At 42.4% G+C, this 15,560-nt stretch overlaps 1 protein-coding gene across 2 annotated transcripts in view; it reads right to left on the bottom strand.

Moving 5' to 3' along the window:
* Window positions 1-15,560, bottom strand: part of PAH (phenylalanine hydroxylase) — a 58,886-nt gene that overhangs the window by 20,249 nt on the left and 23,077 nt on the right. For both annotated transcript variants that reach the window (XM_024108419.3, XM_065565226.1), the window contains 3 exons: window positions 12,756-12,939; window positions 3,175-3,263; window positions 982-1,049 (listed from right to left, as the gene is read on the bottom strand). In XM_024108419.3, the coding sequence (XP_023964187.2) occupies window positions 982-1,049; window positions 3,175-3,263; window positions 12,756-12,939 (341 nt within the window). The remainder of the gene's footprint in view (window positions 1-981; window positions 1,050-3,174; window positions 3,264-12,755; window positions 12,940-15,560) is intronic.

Here is a 15,560-nt window from a genome sequence, read left to right as displayed (position 1 = left end):
GTAACTAAGATCAGAAACTGGCCATAGAGGTTCACCCAAACTTTCTAGCCAGCAAGCAGGTTCCTCTCTGATTTCTTTGACTCCTTTCAAGCAATTAAACAGTCAAGTTGGATCTTTTTGTCTTGTAACTTAGATTGTAAGCTCTTTGGGAAAGGCACTGTCTTTCTGTTCTGTGTTTGTACATCAGCCTGCACAGTGGGGCCCAAAGTAAAATTAATAAAATAAAATAATAATAATCATGGTTTAAAAATCATGAAAGACATGATCTGATCCTTTGAAGTCAAAGAGAGACTTACCATTGACTGCAAGGATTGGGCCCGTTAGGTACAATATAAAAGCGTGAATGACTTTGGCGGAGAGTTTTAGTTCCTATTGTCATTCAAATTTGACCGTGAACAGAAAAAGAAATAAAAAGCAGAAAACAAAATGAAGTCCATCCTAGAGAAGTGGATCTGCTTCATTTGTTTATTTTGCTTGTGAAACGAGAACCTAAATTGCTCAATGCAGCTGGATCAGACATGATAAAAGTAGAGTAATAAGCACTGGATTAACAAGAGGACCATACGTTATTCATTATTTTAATAGTGTGTGCAGCTCCTTTAATGTAAATTATATACACTCTCCCCCTCTCCACTGTTTAATATGGAGAATACCAGAAGCTGCATTATTCAGTGCTCAGGTCTTTGTAGTAGCATGTGATACTGTTGTACAATTAGACAACAAAGCTTGGTGCTGGAGTGTGGTGGGGGGACATGTCCTCATTTGAATGTCTGCCTTGAGCAATTTACTTTTGTTTTGCTGTAATTTGGGATAAATGCATTTACAGGAAGATTTAAACACACGCCAAGAAAGAAGGAGCCAACAGCAAAAAGGAAATCCCTGATAAGAATTTGTTGTTGCCGTGATGAAAGGGCAGTGACAGGTTGGGAAGCATTCACTTGTGTGACTGGTGTCTCTCTTGTCCGTGTGGTGCACACTCACTGTCTGTAGTTGTAGGCCATGTCAGCAAACTCCTTTCTGCGGGCCCGGTAAACAGGATCTTTGAAACCCTAGGAGGAAACAATTAAAATGTACTCCTCTTGCTTAGTGGGAACAATGCAGGGTTCAGGCCTTAATCCTGCTCCCCCTGAAGACACTGGGAGCTTTGACACTGAATTCAGAGGAAGCAGGAAAGTGATCTTAGGCTAAAATTGAGACCCCAGCCCACAGGGTGGACGCCAAGCGCAAGCAGAGAAGACCGATTCTTCCCAGGCTGAATGACTGCTTTGCTGAAATAGCATATGCAGGCTGTTCACATCCTCCCACCAGAGGGTGTGTGGGAGAGAGACAAGAGGATCCATTTAGCAGCAATTTCCCAGCCTTACTCATGTCCTGCCTCCTCCCGTTCTCTGCACGCTGCCCAGCAGGGGGCTCACAAAGAGTAGAGCTTCACTCATTACCACACTGGGGGTGTGCACCCTGATGCATGGCTCCCCCACACATTTAAGCTAAAAAGCTCACCTCTTATACACTTATTTCTCACAAGGTTCATCTAGCCAGTGAGGATTAGGCCTCACCTGAAGATGAGCTCTGCGGAAGCTCAAAAGCTTGTATCTCCCACCAACAGAAGTGGGTTGAATAAAAGGGATTCCCTCACCCCCTCATCTCTCTCATATCCTGGGACTGACACAGCTACAATGCTGCATACTCCTGTCCTTTCTCTGTCTTGTCTATTTAGACTGTGAGCTCTTCAGGGCAGGGACTGTCTCGCACTATGTGTATGTACAGTGCTTAGCACAATGGGACCCCTGTTTCAGTTGAGACCTCCAACTACTACTCCAATATACAAATAATAATGGTAATTTGGTTAACCCCAGCACAGTACAAGATGAAACTGGATCTGGGGACAACTGGTATCCAACATAGTTGTATTAGATCAAAGTATTATACACAAAAAGGGGTCAGGTGATTTGAAAAGTTATATATTATAGAATAGAATGGTATAATAGAACATTTATCCTATTTTTAGCTCCCACGTCTACTTAAATGACAGCGACTGAGTGACTCCTAGTTTTTCCTCCTGGCTGCATCCTAAATTCTACTATCCTTTCTTACTATACCATATGCCTGGTTGTGCTTTGATTTTATGAGAACATAGAGGACACTGATCACTAACTAATGAGTTCTACCAGTTAGAACTGAGCTGCTTCATTCATTTCAATACCTGAGTTTTTTTTTTTTTTTTTGCTTTCAAGAACAACATTGTTTTATGACATGCTCGTATGCCAGTGCAACAAATGAGAAGGCTATTGATTTAGTTTGCTGAAGTAATTGCATCTTCTTTCATTCTGTTTTTCATATGACCGCACTGAATATCATGAATCATTGTACATGATACACAACGGACTTTGAATTAAGCAATAGGTAGTGAATGACTAATCACCCCATCTCAATTAAACTAATAGCAGCAATTTTTGCTACACTGCGTGTAATTTATTTATAATCAGCCTGTCTCAATTAAACTAATAGCAGCAATTTTTGTTGTGCTGCATGTAACTCCATGTGTTTTGACATGAAAATAAGTTATTGTATGGGGGGGGGGGATAGAAAGTATTTTTGCATCAAGAAAAGTCTTTAAAACACTTAAGGATTCATGTGCTCACTAGCACAAACAAATGCACTTTCATTATTTAAATTGCAAGCCCCTTGGAGCAGGGACCACTTCTTTTGTTGGGGCTTGCATCATAAATGCCACATTGGCATTCAACAAATAATATGTAGGTGTCAATCAACTATACGTTCATTATAAAAGGAAAAAAAGCTCTGAATATCCCCATGCTGGAATATGGTGATTGTCAACTTTCTGTGGCTAAAAAATTGTTCATCAAGACACCGTATCCCAGAATCCTTTGCATATGTGTAGTTGGGAGAAAGTGAGTGTGCCTGTGATGACTGTGTGCTTTGAAGATCCCCAGCTGCCATAATGCTTGGGGCTGCTGGTATTTGCATAAGTTAGAGCAGCCTCCAGACTGATCTAATTTATGTCAGGGACTGACTCTCAAACAACCCTATTTATGGGAACTGCCTTTGTGCCTCCCTGGACCACTAGAGTTACCCTGGTATAAAACATGTGTACATGAGAATCCCAATTACTATAAAGTTGTTCTTTGTTTAAAGGTAGAACTCATTTCTTACAGGGTGGTCTGCATCCAGTTCAGCTCCATAGCTTAGGATCTGATTGGCAAATCTGTCAAGCTCCTGGATAGTTCTCGGGAACCATGGCACTAAAAAACAGAAAAGAAAATACAAATTAGCCTCTTTTCATTTTAGCTTATCTTGGGGTCTCATCTAACTCTTTTCATTTCTTTGATATAAATATAAAGTAGGATAAACACCAGGCTAGAATCACTGGTACTTTTCAGAAGTGTTGCACTGCACCAGTGATGCAATACAACAGTAAACCCAGTTTCATGAGCCAGTTAAGTTGGGTTTATGGATGTTTTGCATTGTTGGAGCTATGCAAAGCAGCTGGAGTAAATCCAGCTCCTGGCATTAAGTTTGCTTGTGACTGTTATTATTTATTGCTTGATTATTAATTTTTCTTGAATTATCAGAACATAGGAATTACCAGACTGGATCAGACTCAAGTTCCATCTAGTCTAGTATCTGGTCTTTGACGGTAGCCAGAGTCATCCACTTCAGGGAAAGGGGCAAGAAACCTTGCAGCAGGTAGATATGGAATAATCAGTTCCATGAAAGGCTCATTCAATTCCTAATCTCTGCCACTTTGCCTGGCTTAAGACGTGAAGCAGTATACAAATTAAACAGCACGCTGATGCATCTGATTAGTGTTGTATCAAATAGCAGACATCGCAATAATGCATAAGGAGCCATTTCAAACAGCAGGAACAGGTCTGATTGTCCATTGCCCTGGGACTCTCATATGCATTTGCATCGGTGCACAGTAGGTGTAAAAAGCTACCAACACTGATTTCAGAGTCTTTTGTGCCCAGCTTGTACTCGCACTGCATGAATGTGAGAACTACATGAGGTGCAGGGCAATAGAGAATCAGGCCCCATTTCTTTTTATTTGGATCAGAGAGGGAAAAATGGCACCCAAATCTCTCTTGAGAGCAACTACTATAATGGGAGAGGGGTCATTACAGCTCTTGTGGTGACAACAGCACTGCTCTCAGCTTGGATGTCACATGGAGTTCGCACTCTGCATTGATGCGCCTTACTCTCTTCATGTAGGGTACAAGTAACTGCCATTGATATCAATGGGGGGTCACTCATCCCAGAGGGCCCCGGAGTTTAAAGTGGAGAGTTCAAGCCCAAGTGCTCTCAGTGTTCTCTCTTCCAGCTGAACTGCACCATGACTTATATGAATTTAGCCTCTTTCTTGTCATAAAGGTGCATCATTCCTCCAGCAAGTGCCTTGAAACGCTTCCCGTGCCCTGCTTTCTGCCCTAACGAGGACACTGCTGCTGAGTGAATCAATTTTATTTTGTTTAACATTTTGGTTTTTAGTTAATCTCAGCTGCCCGAAAAGTTCTGCACCAACAGCTCTGGAAAGAGAAGTCCGGTATAAATCCTCCAGGGTGCACAGCCTGCTGCAACGCAATCCCTCCCACAGTGCCCCGCTGATGTTCCCCAACCCTGAGCCGCATGGATCACCGAAGGGATCAGAGGCCGTCTCCAGGCCTATTCAGCCCATGGTCTCTCTGCTAAGACTGACAATAAAGAAGGCATTTAAGGGGTAGGGTTTAAGTAATGTGGACACCTGCACATCAGAATTGGAGTCAGACCACTAGCTCATTTCACATAGGCCCCAGAAATGCAGTCTGCACTTATGACTACTGGGTGGCATGCTTCCGTGACATGTCCATCTGTGCCAGGGCAGTGTTCTGCACACTAATGTGAGAGTTGTGTACTGTCTTTGTGCTTTTAGAATTCCTGCCGCAAACAGTTTCTAAACATCAAAACAGACTCTTTTTAGTGCAGTGTTTTTTTGTTTTTTTTTTCCCCTTTAATGAAAGTGAATGTGGCTTTGTATTGCAGAAAGAAACGGTCTTTGGAGCCCCATACTACTAACTTTAATCAGACCTAAGAAGTTAGTCACTAGATGGCAGCAGAAGTAGCATAAAAATCTTTCACGACTGGATAGATTTATTTTTTATCCATAGCTCCATTGTTTCTTTAGAAATATTCGACTAGTTTCTGTCAGTAATCTCCACCCCCTCAGATTAAGTAAGCAAATGGGACTTGGTTATGAAATGATGTTTTTACTTGATACAAAAGTCACTGTCAGCATACACACTAAAAAAAGGCAAACCTCATACAACAACCCTGGAGGATGCCATTATCTTCTACATCTATTGCTTAGGCAACTAAGCTAGTGGCTTTATGGTCAAGAAACCTGGGTTCTGTTCCCAGCTCTGTCAGTGACCTTTCATGTGAATCGCATCACCATGCCATGCCTCAGTTTCCCCATCTGTAAAATTGGGGTGACAACAGTCTGTAAAGTGCTTTGAGATTTTGGGAGGAAAAGTGCTACTGTGAAGCTACATGTACATTATTAATTATTGCAACAACATATTGCCATTCCCAGGGAAGCTCTAAAACTCATCGGATCTGAACACAGCAGAAGGCCCACTAGTGACTGTGAAGCCTGCTATGCCCTGTGATGGATTTCAGCGTGTGCTGAGAGGATGGTCTGTTAGGGATTTTGAAGAGGAAGAGGTATTCCTCTGAACTAGAAAGGTTTGGGTTCAAGTAATGTCTGTTCCAAATGTGGCTGAATTAGACAAAAAATAGTATCCAATAAACTTTTATTACCGAAGAGTTTGACAAACGGGTGATTTACAAACCAGGGGGCAGATTCATTCCTGGGCTAGAACCAGCATAGGGACAGAAGGGAGGTGGTTTGTTTTTCCCTTATTTGAACTGCTGGGGTGGCCAGTGTGGAGCGTTGTGAAGATTAGAGCAGCCCTCAGGGCTCCCCAAACTTGTACCCTTGCATCAGTGACCCCAGAATCACCAGGACCCAAGTCCACCCTAGTCACACCGCCTTCCACTACTCCCCTCCCTCCTCTGGCCTAACTTCATCTCACCTCCTGTTACCTACCCACCCCCCCACCTCAGAACACCCTCTGTGCCTGGGGCTCATGTGGATTCAGCTCACAGCTGGTGGAGTGGCTCTGTAGTAGGGGAGATCCCTGATGAGAGAGGCTTTATACCTGCCCTATGGTCCATTTGCACCGATCTCACTGGTACAAAGGGGTGGCAGCAGAAGGCTGAACAGGGCCCTATTAGTCTTCTGTCGAGAGTTTAGTGTTCTCAGCATTCAAGTCGATGGGAATTGAGGGTGCTGAGCACAGCATGGGATTTAGCCCCTCTGCCCTATACATACAGTAGGAATCAGAGCAATTAGTGATGTGAGAGAGCTGCTGGGGTATATTGTCTGGCAATGCAGTTCAGAAAGACCTTCCCCAACAATGCTAGCAACAGTTTAAAAATATCAAATCAAATTAGGCTCTCAATGAATTTGTCAAATATTTTGTTTGCTGACATGTTTTCGCGGGGGCTAGTTAACCAGACATGCTGGCTGTCTGCACTGCGGTTAATGAATTGCCAGAGCAAGCTGTTGCAACAGGGAGCCTCTGTGAAGAAGACTTCAAGAGAGAACATGGGCTGATCAGTAATAAATATTGATTTGTCTGTAAGTGAAACAGCAGCATTTATGGGCATGTACTGGACACCCAAGTGGTGACCAAATTAACATGGGGTCAAATGCTTAATAGGATGCTAATAAGCTATTTATATGTGGGGCAACAAAACGGAAGCAGTTAGGAGTTTCTGCAGAGCTCCTACATTCTGACCATTGTGAGGAGGGTCAAAGCCAGGTCTATTAAATTTATAGCTGTTCGAGGCACAGGTTTAGACCTTTTTAAACAGATCCAAATGCTTTGGCCTGCCCCAGGGTTTAGCAAACAAGGCTCTTACAGAACCTCAGCCTCCAGCCGGTCTCAGAAATGCAATAAATTGTCTCTGTTTCCCGCCACTGAAATAGACTAATATTTAATTCTTTTATTCCTGGGCTCCTAGGGGTCTGCAAATACTCAACTTGTTTCCCAAAAGAGTCATGAAGAGATGCACTGTGTTTTTGCAACAAATAACTCTAATTCCACAAAAGACATTTGGCCAGATGAAACACTTCAGCACATCGCTCATGCGAAGAGCTAAAGTTACCTTCAGAATGATGACATTTTGCTAGCATTTGCTAAGCGACAGTTATATTATTGATCTAAATCTTTTATTCTTTGCTTGAATAGGGGAAAATATTTTGTCCTACAATTAAGAGAGCTTGGGGAAAACAAAAACAAAAACAAAACAAAGAGTAAAAATGATAACTGAGCCCAAATGAAAAATCATCAGTACACTAAAGCCCCAGACCTGGTAAAGCATCAAAACATGCTTCAAGTTAAGCACAGGATTCATAGATTTTAAGGCCAGAAGGGACCACTGTGACCATCTAGTCTGACCTCTGGCATAGCACAGAGCATAGAATTTCACTCAGTGATTCCTGCATCAATCCCAATAACCTGTGGTTGAACTAGAACTTACTTTTTTTAGGAAGATATCCAGCCTTGATGTAAAGATTTCAAGTGATGGTCAATCCACTACACATTCCAATTGATAATCACCCTCACTATTCAAAGTGGGAGCTCATTTCTAGTTTGAATTCACCTACTTTCAACTTCCATCCATTCAATCTTGTTATGCCTTCATCTGTTAGATTAAAGACTCCTCTAAAGATCCAAGGGCTTCTTCCTGTACTTACAGACTATGATCAATTCACCTCTTGGCCTTTTCTTCAATATGCCTTGGGTATGTCTACACTACAGCCACTGGATGCTTCCTACATTGACAGAAGGAGTTTTTAAATTCAGTCCAATATAATAAATCCACCTCTCTGAGAGGCAGTAGTTAGGCTGACACAAGAATCCTTCCATCAACTTAGCCATGTCTATACCAGGAGTTAGGTTGACCTAATTACGGTGCTCAGGGCACAACATTTTTCACAGCCTTGAGTGATGTAGCTGGTTTATCTAATTTTTCAGTGTAGACCTGGCCTAAGTAGATAGAGCGCTCACTGTACAGCATATTTTCCAATCCTTAAATCATTCTTGTGATTCTTCCTTCTCTTCATTGCTCAGGTGCTTTGCTGGACCAAATCCTAGTGGCACTCAACATACATCAGGCAAAATGAACAAAAACTATTTAAGCGCAAGCCAATAAAAAGCCCAGACTGTCATAATTAGATCAATTGAGGAAAGAGGATTTCACTAGCCTAGATGGCACATTGGTCACCAAGAAGCAACATAGGGAAATAAAATAAAACCACCTTTGCTACCCCCTGTGATCCTGCACTGAATTCATGTAAAGTGCACAGATAAACTGAACCCATAATCCTTAGCAAAGAAAAATCAAATCCCTTCTATAGATGGTGGGTAAGGAATTGGCACTATTGCCTTAGCTTAAGTAAGTTGCTTCTTTCTTGACACAGATGTGTCTCACAAGGAGAATATTTTCCTTGGCAATGAAAAAGGCCTGTGTCCACATACAACATAGGGGAGGTTGGCTTGCTAGTGTGCATGTGTGTGCGTGATTTTTTTTAGTTTTATATTTTAAAAAAAGAACATCAGCAGATTCTGATGTTAAGATTCCAATGTTAAGATCTATCAGTGATGATTTTAAAGGGCAAGTCAATGTAGACATTGTCATGGCAATGCTAGTTATTTATTAACACTGTCCTATTTGTTTAAGGGACAAATTCAGCCATCATGTCTTCAGCTTGGTCTCTCATTTCACTCTGAACCTGTGTATGCTTTGCTCACTAAGCAGCCTTAGTCCACAGGTGCTGGAACTAGGGGTGCTGCTGCACCCCCTGGCTTGAAGTGGTTTCCATCAGATACAGGATTTACAATTTGGTTCAATGGCTCTCAGCACCCCCACTATACACATTGTTCCAGCACCCCTGCCTTAGTCGGACTTTTAGGGCACAACCCTTCTGAGATTTAAGCTCATGGTGGGCCCTTCCACTAATGGCAGCTATTGAAACTGAAAAGGGAATCAAGGACAGAAGAAATAAAAATAAAATGATTCATTTGATCTTCTCTCTCTCTGATGATAAATTGCTTCCACTAACAAACAAAAACAGTCATTCCTTCAATCAGAAGGGATCGAATTAATCTCTGCTGCTCTGAAGTCAATAGAGATTAATCTGGCTCAAGAAGACCTTTTGATGAACATGGAAACATGAAGTGAAATCCTAGCCCTGATTAAATCAATAGGATTTTTGCTATTGACTTCAATGGAGCCATGATTTCTCCTGTGGTCTTTTTGTTGTTGACATTTTGAGCTCTACCCTGTGCTCGAATCAGTGCCTACAAAACCTTTAATCACTGCTGCTCAGCAAAATCTTTCCAGGGTCTGTAGCTTTCTTCTGAAAATATAATTCAGAAAGAGGATGCGTGACAAAGAGAGAACATCTGTGATAGTAAGTGTAGCTGAGGCCTGGCCTGGAGTAAATAACTCCTGGAGGGAGGCCCCTTTTTTTGGAAGAGAAGATTAGGAAAGGAAATTAATCATAAGGTTGAAAACAGAATGTTTGTGCTAAAATAAAGTAAGTAAATAGGTCAGTAGGCTAAGAAGACAGAATGTCCGAGACAACTAGATAAGAGGGGAAACACACAGGGACTGTTTACTATGAACTAGATAACAAGGGAAGTTAAGAATATAGAGAGGAGGTAAAGAGGAAGTCGAATGGTGGTCAGCATGTGGACAGCGCATGCTGCACAGAGATTGGATCCTGCAAAGTAACCAAGCCGATCCAAAAATGTGCGCTGCAATGTATAGTAAATGCAATGAGATGTGTAATGTATAGAAAGGGAGGAAGTTTCTGTGTAACTTTGGAGCTGTGATGTACCCTGTATCTGAGTCTGATCAGCTCAGCATAGCACTGCTGTGTGTCCAGTAAAGATACCCGAGTGACAAAGGCAGGAGTCGAACTGAGTTCTTAGGAAGCCGAGTGGAAAGAAGTCTCTGAGGGAATCTCAACAGTAGTGCTAATAGCTCCCTGCCCAGGCATAACCCTTTCTCTCTTGTCACTTGTATGGAGGAAACTGACCCCAGAGAGTATTTGTTGGAGGTTTCTTTTCCCCCAAATGTAATGTCATGGGTCAGGCACAAAGGAGATGGTAAAAGGATTACCAGGATTTATCTCGGGCAGATATTAATGCCCTTTTATGTTGTTCCAAGGAAGGAAGAGGAAGAACCAGACCAAAAGCATTTGAAGACAATCCTAGCTGAAATCCTATTAAAATCACATCTGGTATCTGAAGAGGTATTTAGGTATTAATAAAGTGGGTGTTGTGGTTTCTTTACATGAATCTTCTGGGCCATGTCTTTACCCAGGCCCCAATCCTGTGAGGTGCTGAGCACTCTCAACTCTCACTGACTTCAATAAGAAGAATGGAGGGTACTCAGCACCTCCCAGGATCGTGCCCTAGTTCCCTAAAAAGGCAAAGCTACCATCAACATTGCTGGGAGTTTTGCCTGCGTGAGGATAGGTTGAGCCTGCTCCCACTGAAATGGGTAGAAAAAACTCCCTGATTTCATGGCTTGGAGGAGGGGTACAATTGGACCCAAAAGATTTGAGTGAGATTATGGGGGCAAGATTGTGCCTGACTCTTACGTAGGTGCATTGTGGGGGAGGAAGTGCACAAGAAGGCTTCCTCTCCCCTCCCCACTCATCATCCAACCTGCATAAGGGTCAGACACAGCTGCTGCCCCTGAGCCTGAAGAAGGGAAGAAGGAAGCCTGCTCCCTCCATCCACCAAGGGGTGCACAGTGCTCCAGAAGGAGATGGAGAGAGATTGGAGGCTGATCAGCCTGCAGAGAAGGACCAGTGTGGAAGAGATGGGGAAATGATTTCCACACTCTGATGGGGTGCAGTAATAGATCCCTGCCAGGGAAATCAGAGAAGAAATCTACTTCCTTGAAGCAGAATTTCTCCCTTTACTTCCCCACGGGTTACATTGCTTCACACCAAGTGTAGTGCTGGACTGTGCCTCATTGGCCTTAGTAAGGGCTGCAGGATTTGGTTCGTTGTTATTAACCAAGATTTAGGGTGTTTTGGGGGAGGCAATGAGGGGTATTGGAGTTAGCCATGACAATCAACACTTCATTCGTTATTTTGTTACTTGGTCCTTTATCAGCAACTTTTATGCATTAAACACAATTGAGAATATGATCACACTTTGCATGAAGGGTCCATTTAACAAAGAGTTAATAAATGACCAGCAGAACTGGTAAGTCAATTGTTATAGAGTCCAATAGGTCAACTGGTAGCTTATAACCATCTGGCATACCTTCTACTGATGGATTTATAAACCATCCATAGATCAAACTACTCATATGTGTAAGATGCTGATAATCATAACACCTCTTATGGTAATTAACTCTTTATAAACTATTTCTAAGTGGACCTTTACTATGAAGGGTGACCAAGAAGAGCTCCGCTGTGGATTCAAACAAACAATCTGCATTATCCTATTTCAATGTTAACAAACTGCCTGTCTTCACCTGACTGTTCCCCTGTAAGGGTGATCAAGACACGGCAGCTTTGGAAAGTGATGCAAGTTCTTCATCAAGGGAGCATAAAGGGCAGGCAGTCGCAAATGTCTCTAGGCCACTGTTCTAAAGCCCTCCTTAGGAAGGTGAAAGACCATCTTTCTCTAGATGGCATTCATTACCAAAAATGCACATTAAGGGCTCGATTCAATCAGGTGCTGAGCATGCTGGCATTGCTCCAGCAAAGCAGTTTAAAATGAATCATGTGCTTAACACATGATTAGTCCCATAGATTTCATTAGAATTACTCATGTGCTTAAAGTTAGTTATATGCTTAAGTAGCTTGCTGAATCTGGGCTTTACGTAACTTGTTGGAGGTTGACAAGACTAAAGCCATTGTGCATGTCAAGCAAAGACCATCATTAAAAAAAAAAAAGTTTGAATCTAGATAATGTTTATCGGAATAGTCTAATATCCCTTTAAATACTTTTTGAGCTATCCAATGGTGCTTGCTGTGTTCTAGAAGCCACTGGAAATCAGTCACAGACCGGGCAGGCTCCAGCTTTTTTGCCCCAAGCGCTGATTGAGCTGCTGCTGAAGTGCTACCAAAAAGGAAGAGAGGGAGTGAAAGACACGGACGTGCCGCCTCAGTAACGGATGGAGTGCCGCCCCTTTCTATTGGCCGCCCCAGGCACCTGCTTCCTTCACTGGTGCCTGGAGCCGGCCCTGGTCACAGCGGCAGTGTGCCTGTAGCTAGGCTTGGCATGTTTGCGTATCTTTAGCAAACGCAGTCATTTGGAACTCACCTGTGCCCGGGTGGTCTCTTTGTATTGTTTGTGTGTGTGTGTGTAAGGAGCAAAAGATATCACTAGATGAATTTGGTAGATTGCTGAAAGCTGTGTATGAAAATATAGCCTATTTGAACAGCAAGGGCACTGTTCATTTGCAGAAAATGACCATGCCTACAACTTTTTGGAATGGGAGACAGGACTATAAAGGGTGGAAGGGGAAACACAGGTACAGAGGTCAACCAGAAAATTGCTTTACTGAAGGGAACAGAAGTAGTTCAAAAAGGCTGAGTGGTTTAGGCAGATAGCACAATTTTATAGTCAATATTAGCACAATCAATATTTTCTTACCAGCATCTTTCTTCTTTTTACGTGAAAGCTCATGAACAGTCACTCCCATTTCGTTTCTTAAAGTCTTGATGATATCCGTGAGAAGAGGAGTATTCCTCCTATCCAGGTTTATGAAGAATTCATACTCATCTTTGTTGACTCGGGAAGGTCTGGACTCAATATGGGTCAGGTTTATACTTTTTTCCTATGGGAAAGGGATAATAGGTTAAATTTTGATACTATATGCTGTAAGTGGAATCACAGCATGCTGAAATTCACCTGTTGGTGAATGGTCCATACAAGACCCTCTACACCACAATAATCTCCACCAGATGGAGCAGTTGTATAGGGGTGAATTTCACCCCATACAACTGAAATTTCTCCCCCTCCCCACCTACCCACCCACTGTACAGAGTCAATGCGGGGCCTGCGCACAACTAATTCCCTCAAAGTAGGGCTTAAGTTGGTGCATAGGCTTTGTAAAAAAGCTGCACACAGGCTCTGAATATGCCTATGTGGAGAAGAGCATTTACTCAGAATCAACACAGGATTCAAGAATTCCTCCCATGAAGAATAAAGAAGTGAGAATAAACAAATACATTTAAGTTATTTGCGATGACAATGAAATGAGGTTTGGAAAAGCCAGAAGCGGGGTAGCTTGTGATCCATATCTCAAGGGGCGGAAAATGAAAAGCCATTATATGCCCTCGTTCTGTGCATGCAGTTTCCTTGCCTCAGACCCTACTGCAAGCTTACTGCTGTGACTGTAGGGATAAGCAATGGACAATTCCTTTAAACCTGCCTACCTACTCTCTTTGCTCCTGCATTGCAGCCAGCCAGGGGAGCAGCTCAAGTGTCAGCTGCTGCAAACTCAAGCATCTCTGTTCCTGCAACACTCAGCTCAGCCCTGGAAGCACATGTCGCATGGCTCCAAAGTGCCACTGCAAGCCACCCAGAACAGCATGTAGCATTCAGGTGAATGGGGAAACTGGAAGGGGTAACAAAACTCAAGACAGAACAGGAAAGAGTAAAAGAATAGGAAGCCACTCCCACCAAAAGATACATAAATTAACAAAAAAAAAAAAAGAAATCACAGAAGAAAAAACAGATGAGAAGGAAAAGAGAAAATGGAAACAGAATAGAACAAGAGAGAAAAAATAATGAAAACAAAGGAGAAGAGACAGCAACTGTCCTAGGAAACAGCACAGGAAAGGGCCCCTATTTGCCAGTCCGACACTAGAGGAGCACCAACAACAAAATGCATATCGGGAACCACTGACTTAACAAGCTAAATAGATACAATATCTGATTAATAACATTCAAGATACACATTCCAAAGTGTTTTTGAAACAATTCACAGTGTCTCCGTTCAGTGAGCAGGACTGTTGTCTCTCTCTGAGAGGTGGCTGAATCTTAGGTAGAGCTGGTCAGAAAATGTTCTCTCCCATGGAAAAAGTTTGAAGACATTTTTTGTTTTGGACCACATTTTTCTCCACAACTCTTCTGGTTTTCATCAAAACCCCAGAATGTGCACGGTTTGATTTCTTGAGGAAAACCAGAAAAATGTAGTCAAAAGCAGGGTCTCTCCCAATGAAATTTTGATTAAAAAAAAAAAAAAAAAAAAAAGAAGCACCATGTTTACTTGAGAAAACCTTTGAACAAAAAAATGTCAACCAGCTCGAAATGTAGGATCTAGGCCTGCATTTCTTCTTCAGGCATACTCCCACTGCAGCCGTTGTTGCTATAGGATGAGGCCCATAATGAAATTCTGCCTCCCAAAAGGAAGCTGAGACCCATGAAGACAGAGAAAATTCAGGTTTGGGCCTGTCTGCTCCTTGGTTTTGCTCCCCTTTGTGCTGCATAGTGCAGTGAGGCAGCTGGCCATCAGCAACACAGAAATGACCCCATTCACCTTGCTACAAAAGGCAGTTCAGAATCTGGTAGGAAAGGAAGAAGTGTGCATGGTGCTCTTCTGTGTCTGTGTCTGCAAGCCACTGATTACCTTAAGTTGTTTTGCTAAATACCAGTACAGTAAGTTGAAAAGTTCAAAAGCACATTCACCAACGTCTGCTCCTGAAAGATACTCCCCAGTTGTGCTGTCTGAATGCAGAGAATGTGTTTAACTGTGCTAAGCCCTAGGGACAATTTGTTTTAGAGCCATAAAGTTCTGTGGAGCACACAGACCTTACTTTGTATTTGCTTGTTAGCTAGATGGTAAGAGATCATTACAGTGCTCAAGACTTAGAAGTTAAAATTACTTGAAACTAGATTTTTTTTTTTTTTTGACAGAGACCAGAGACAGCGGGCTGTAGTTTGCTGTCAGCTGGGCCATTGTAAATCCACAATAAATCCAATGAGGTCAATGCAACTACTGAGGATTTACACTAGGGGCAGAATCTGGACCATTAGGCCTTATTCTTCACTGCCTGGAACCTTGTGTAGTCACAGACAACTGTGCAAAATGGCGGTAAAATGCCACCAAACCAGAATGCTCTATTCACACTGACAGTAACATTTTACGTTCACTGTGCACAGATGTAAATGATTGCACAAGGACTTGTTGTTCTGAGGTTGTACAGCACCTAGCACAATAGGCCCATGTTGGGGGACGGGGGAGAAGGTCCTAGATACTACTGTAATAAATAACAAAACAAAGAACAAGGGAGTGGAGAATGAAGCCCACAGACTGTACTGATTGGCAGGGGGGAGGGACAGAGGGATATTGTAATAATTGGGACTACAAATTTACCCTCATTGTAGGCTTAACTGTAAAAAGTATGTAAAAGTTCATAAAATGTCACAATAGCCTATAGTAATAAATGTTGA

The sequence above is a fragment of the Chrysemys picta genome, chromosome 1 (assembly GCF_011386835.1).
Source record: "Chrysemys picta bellii isolate R12L10 chromosome 1, ASM1138683v2, whole genome shotgun sequence".
Taxonomy (NCBI): Eukaryota; Metazoa; Chordata; order Testudines; family Emydidae; genus Chrysemys; species Chrysemys picta.
This window is presented reverse-complemented; position numbering and strand designations above follow the sequence as displayed.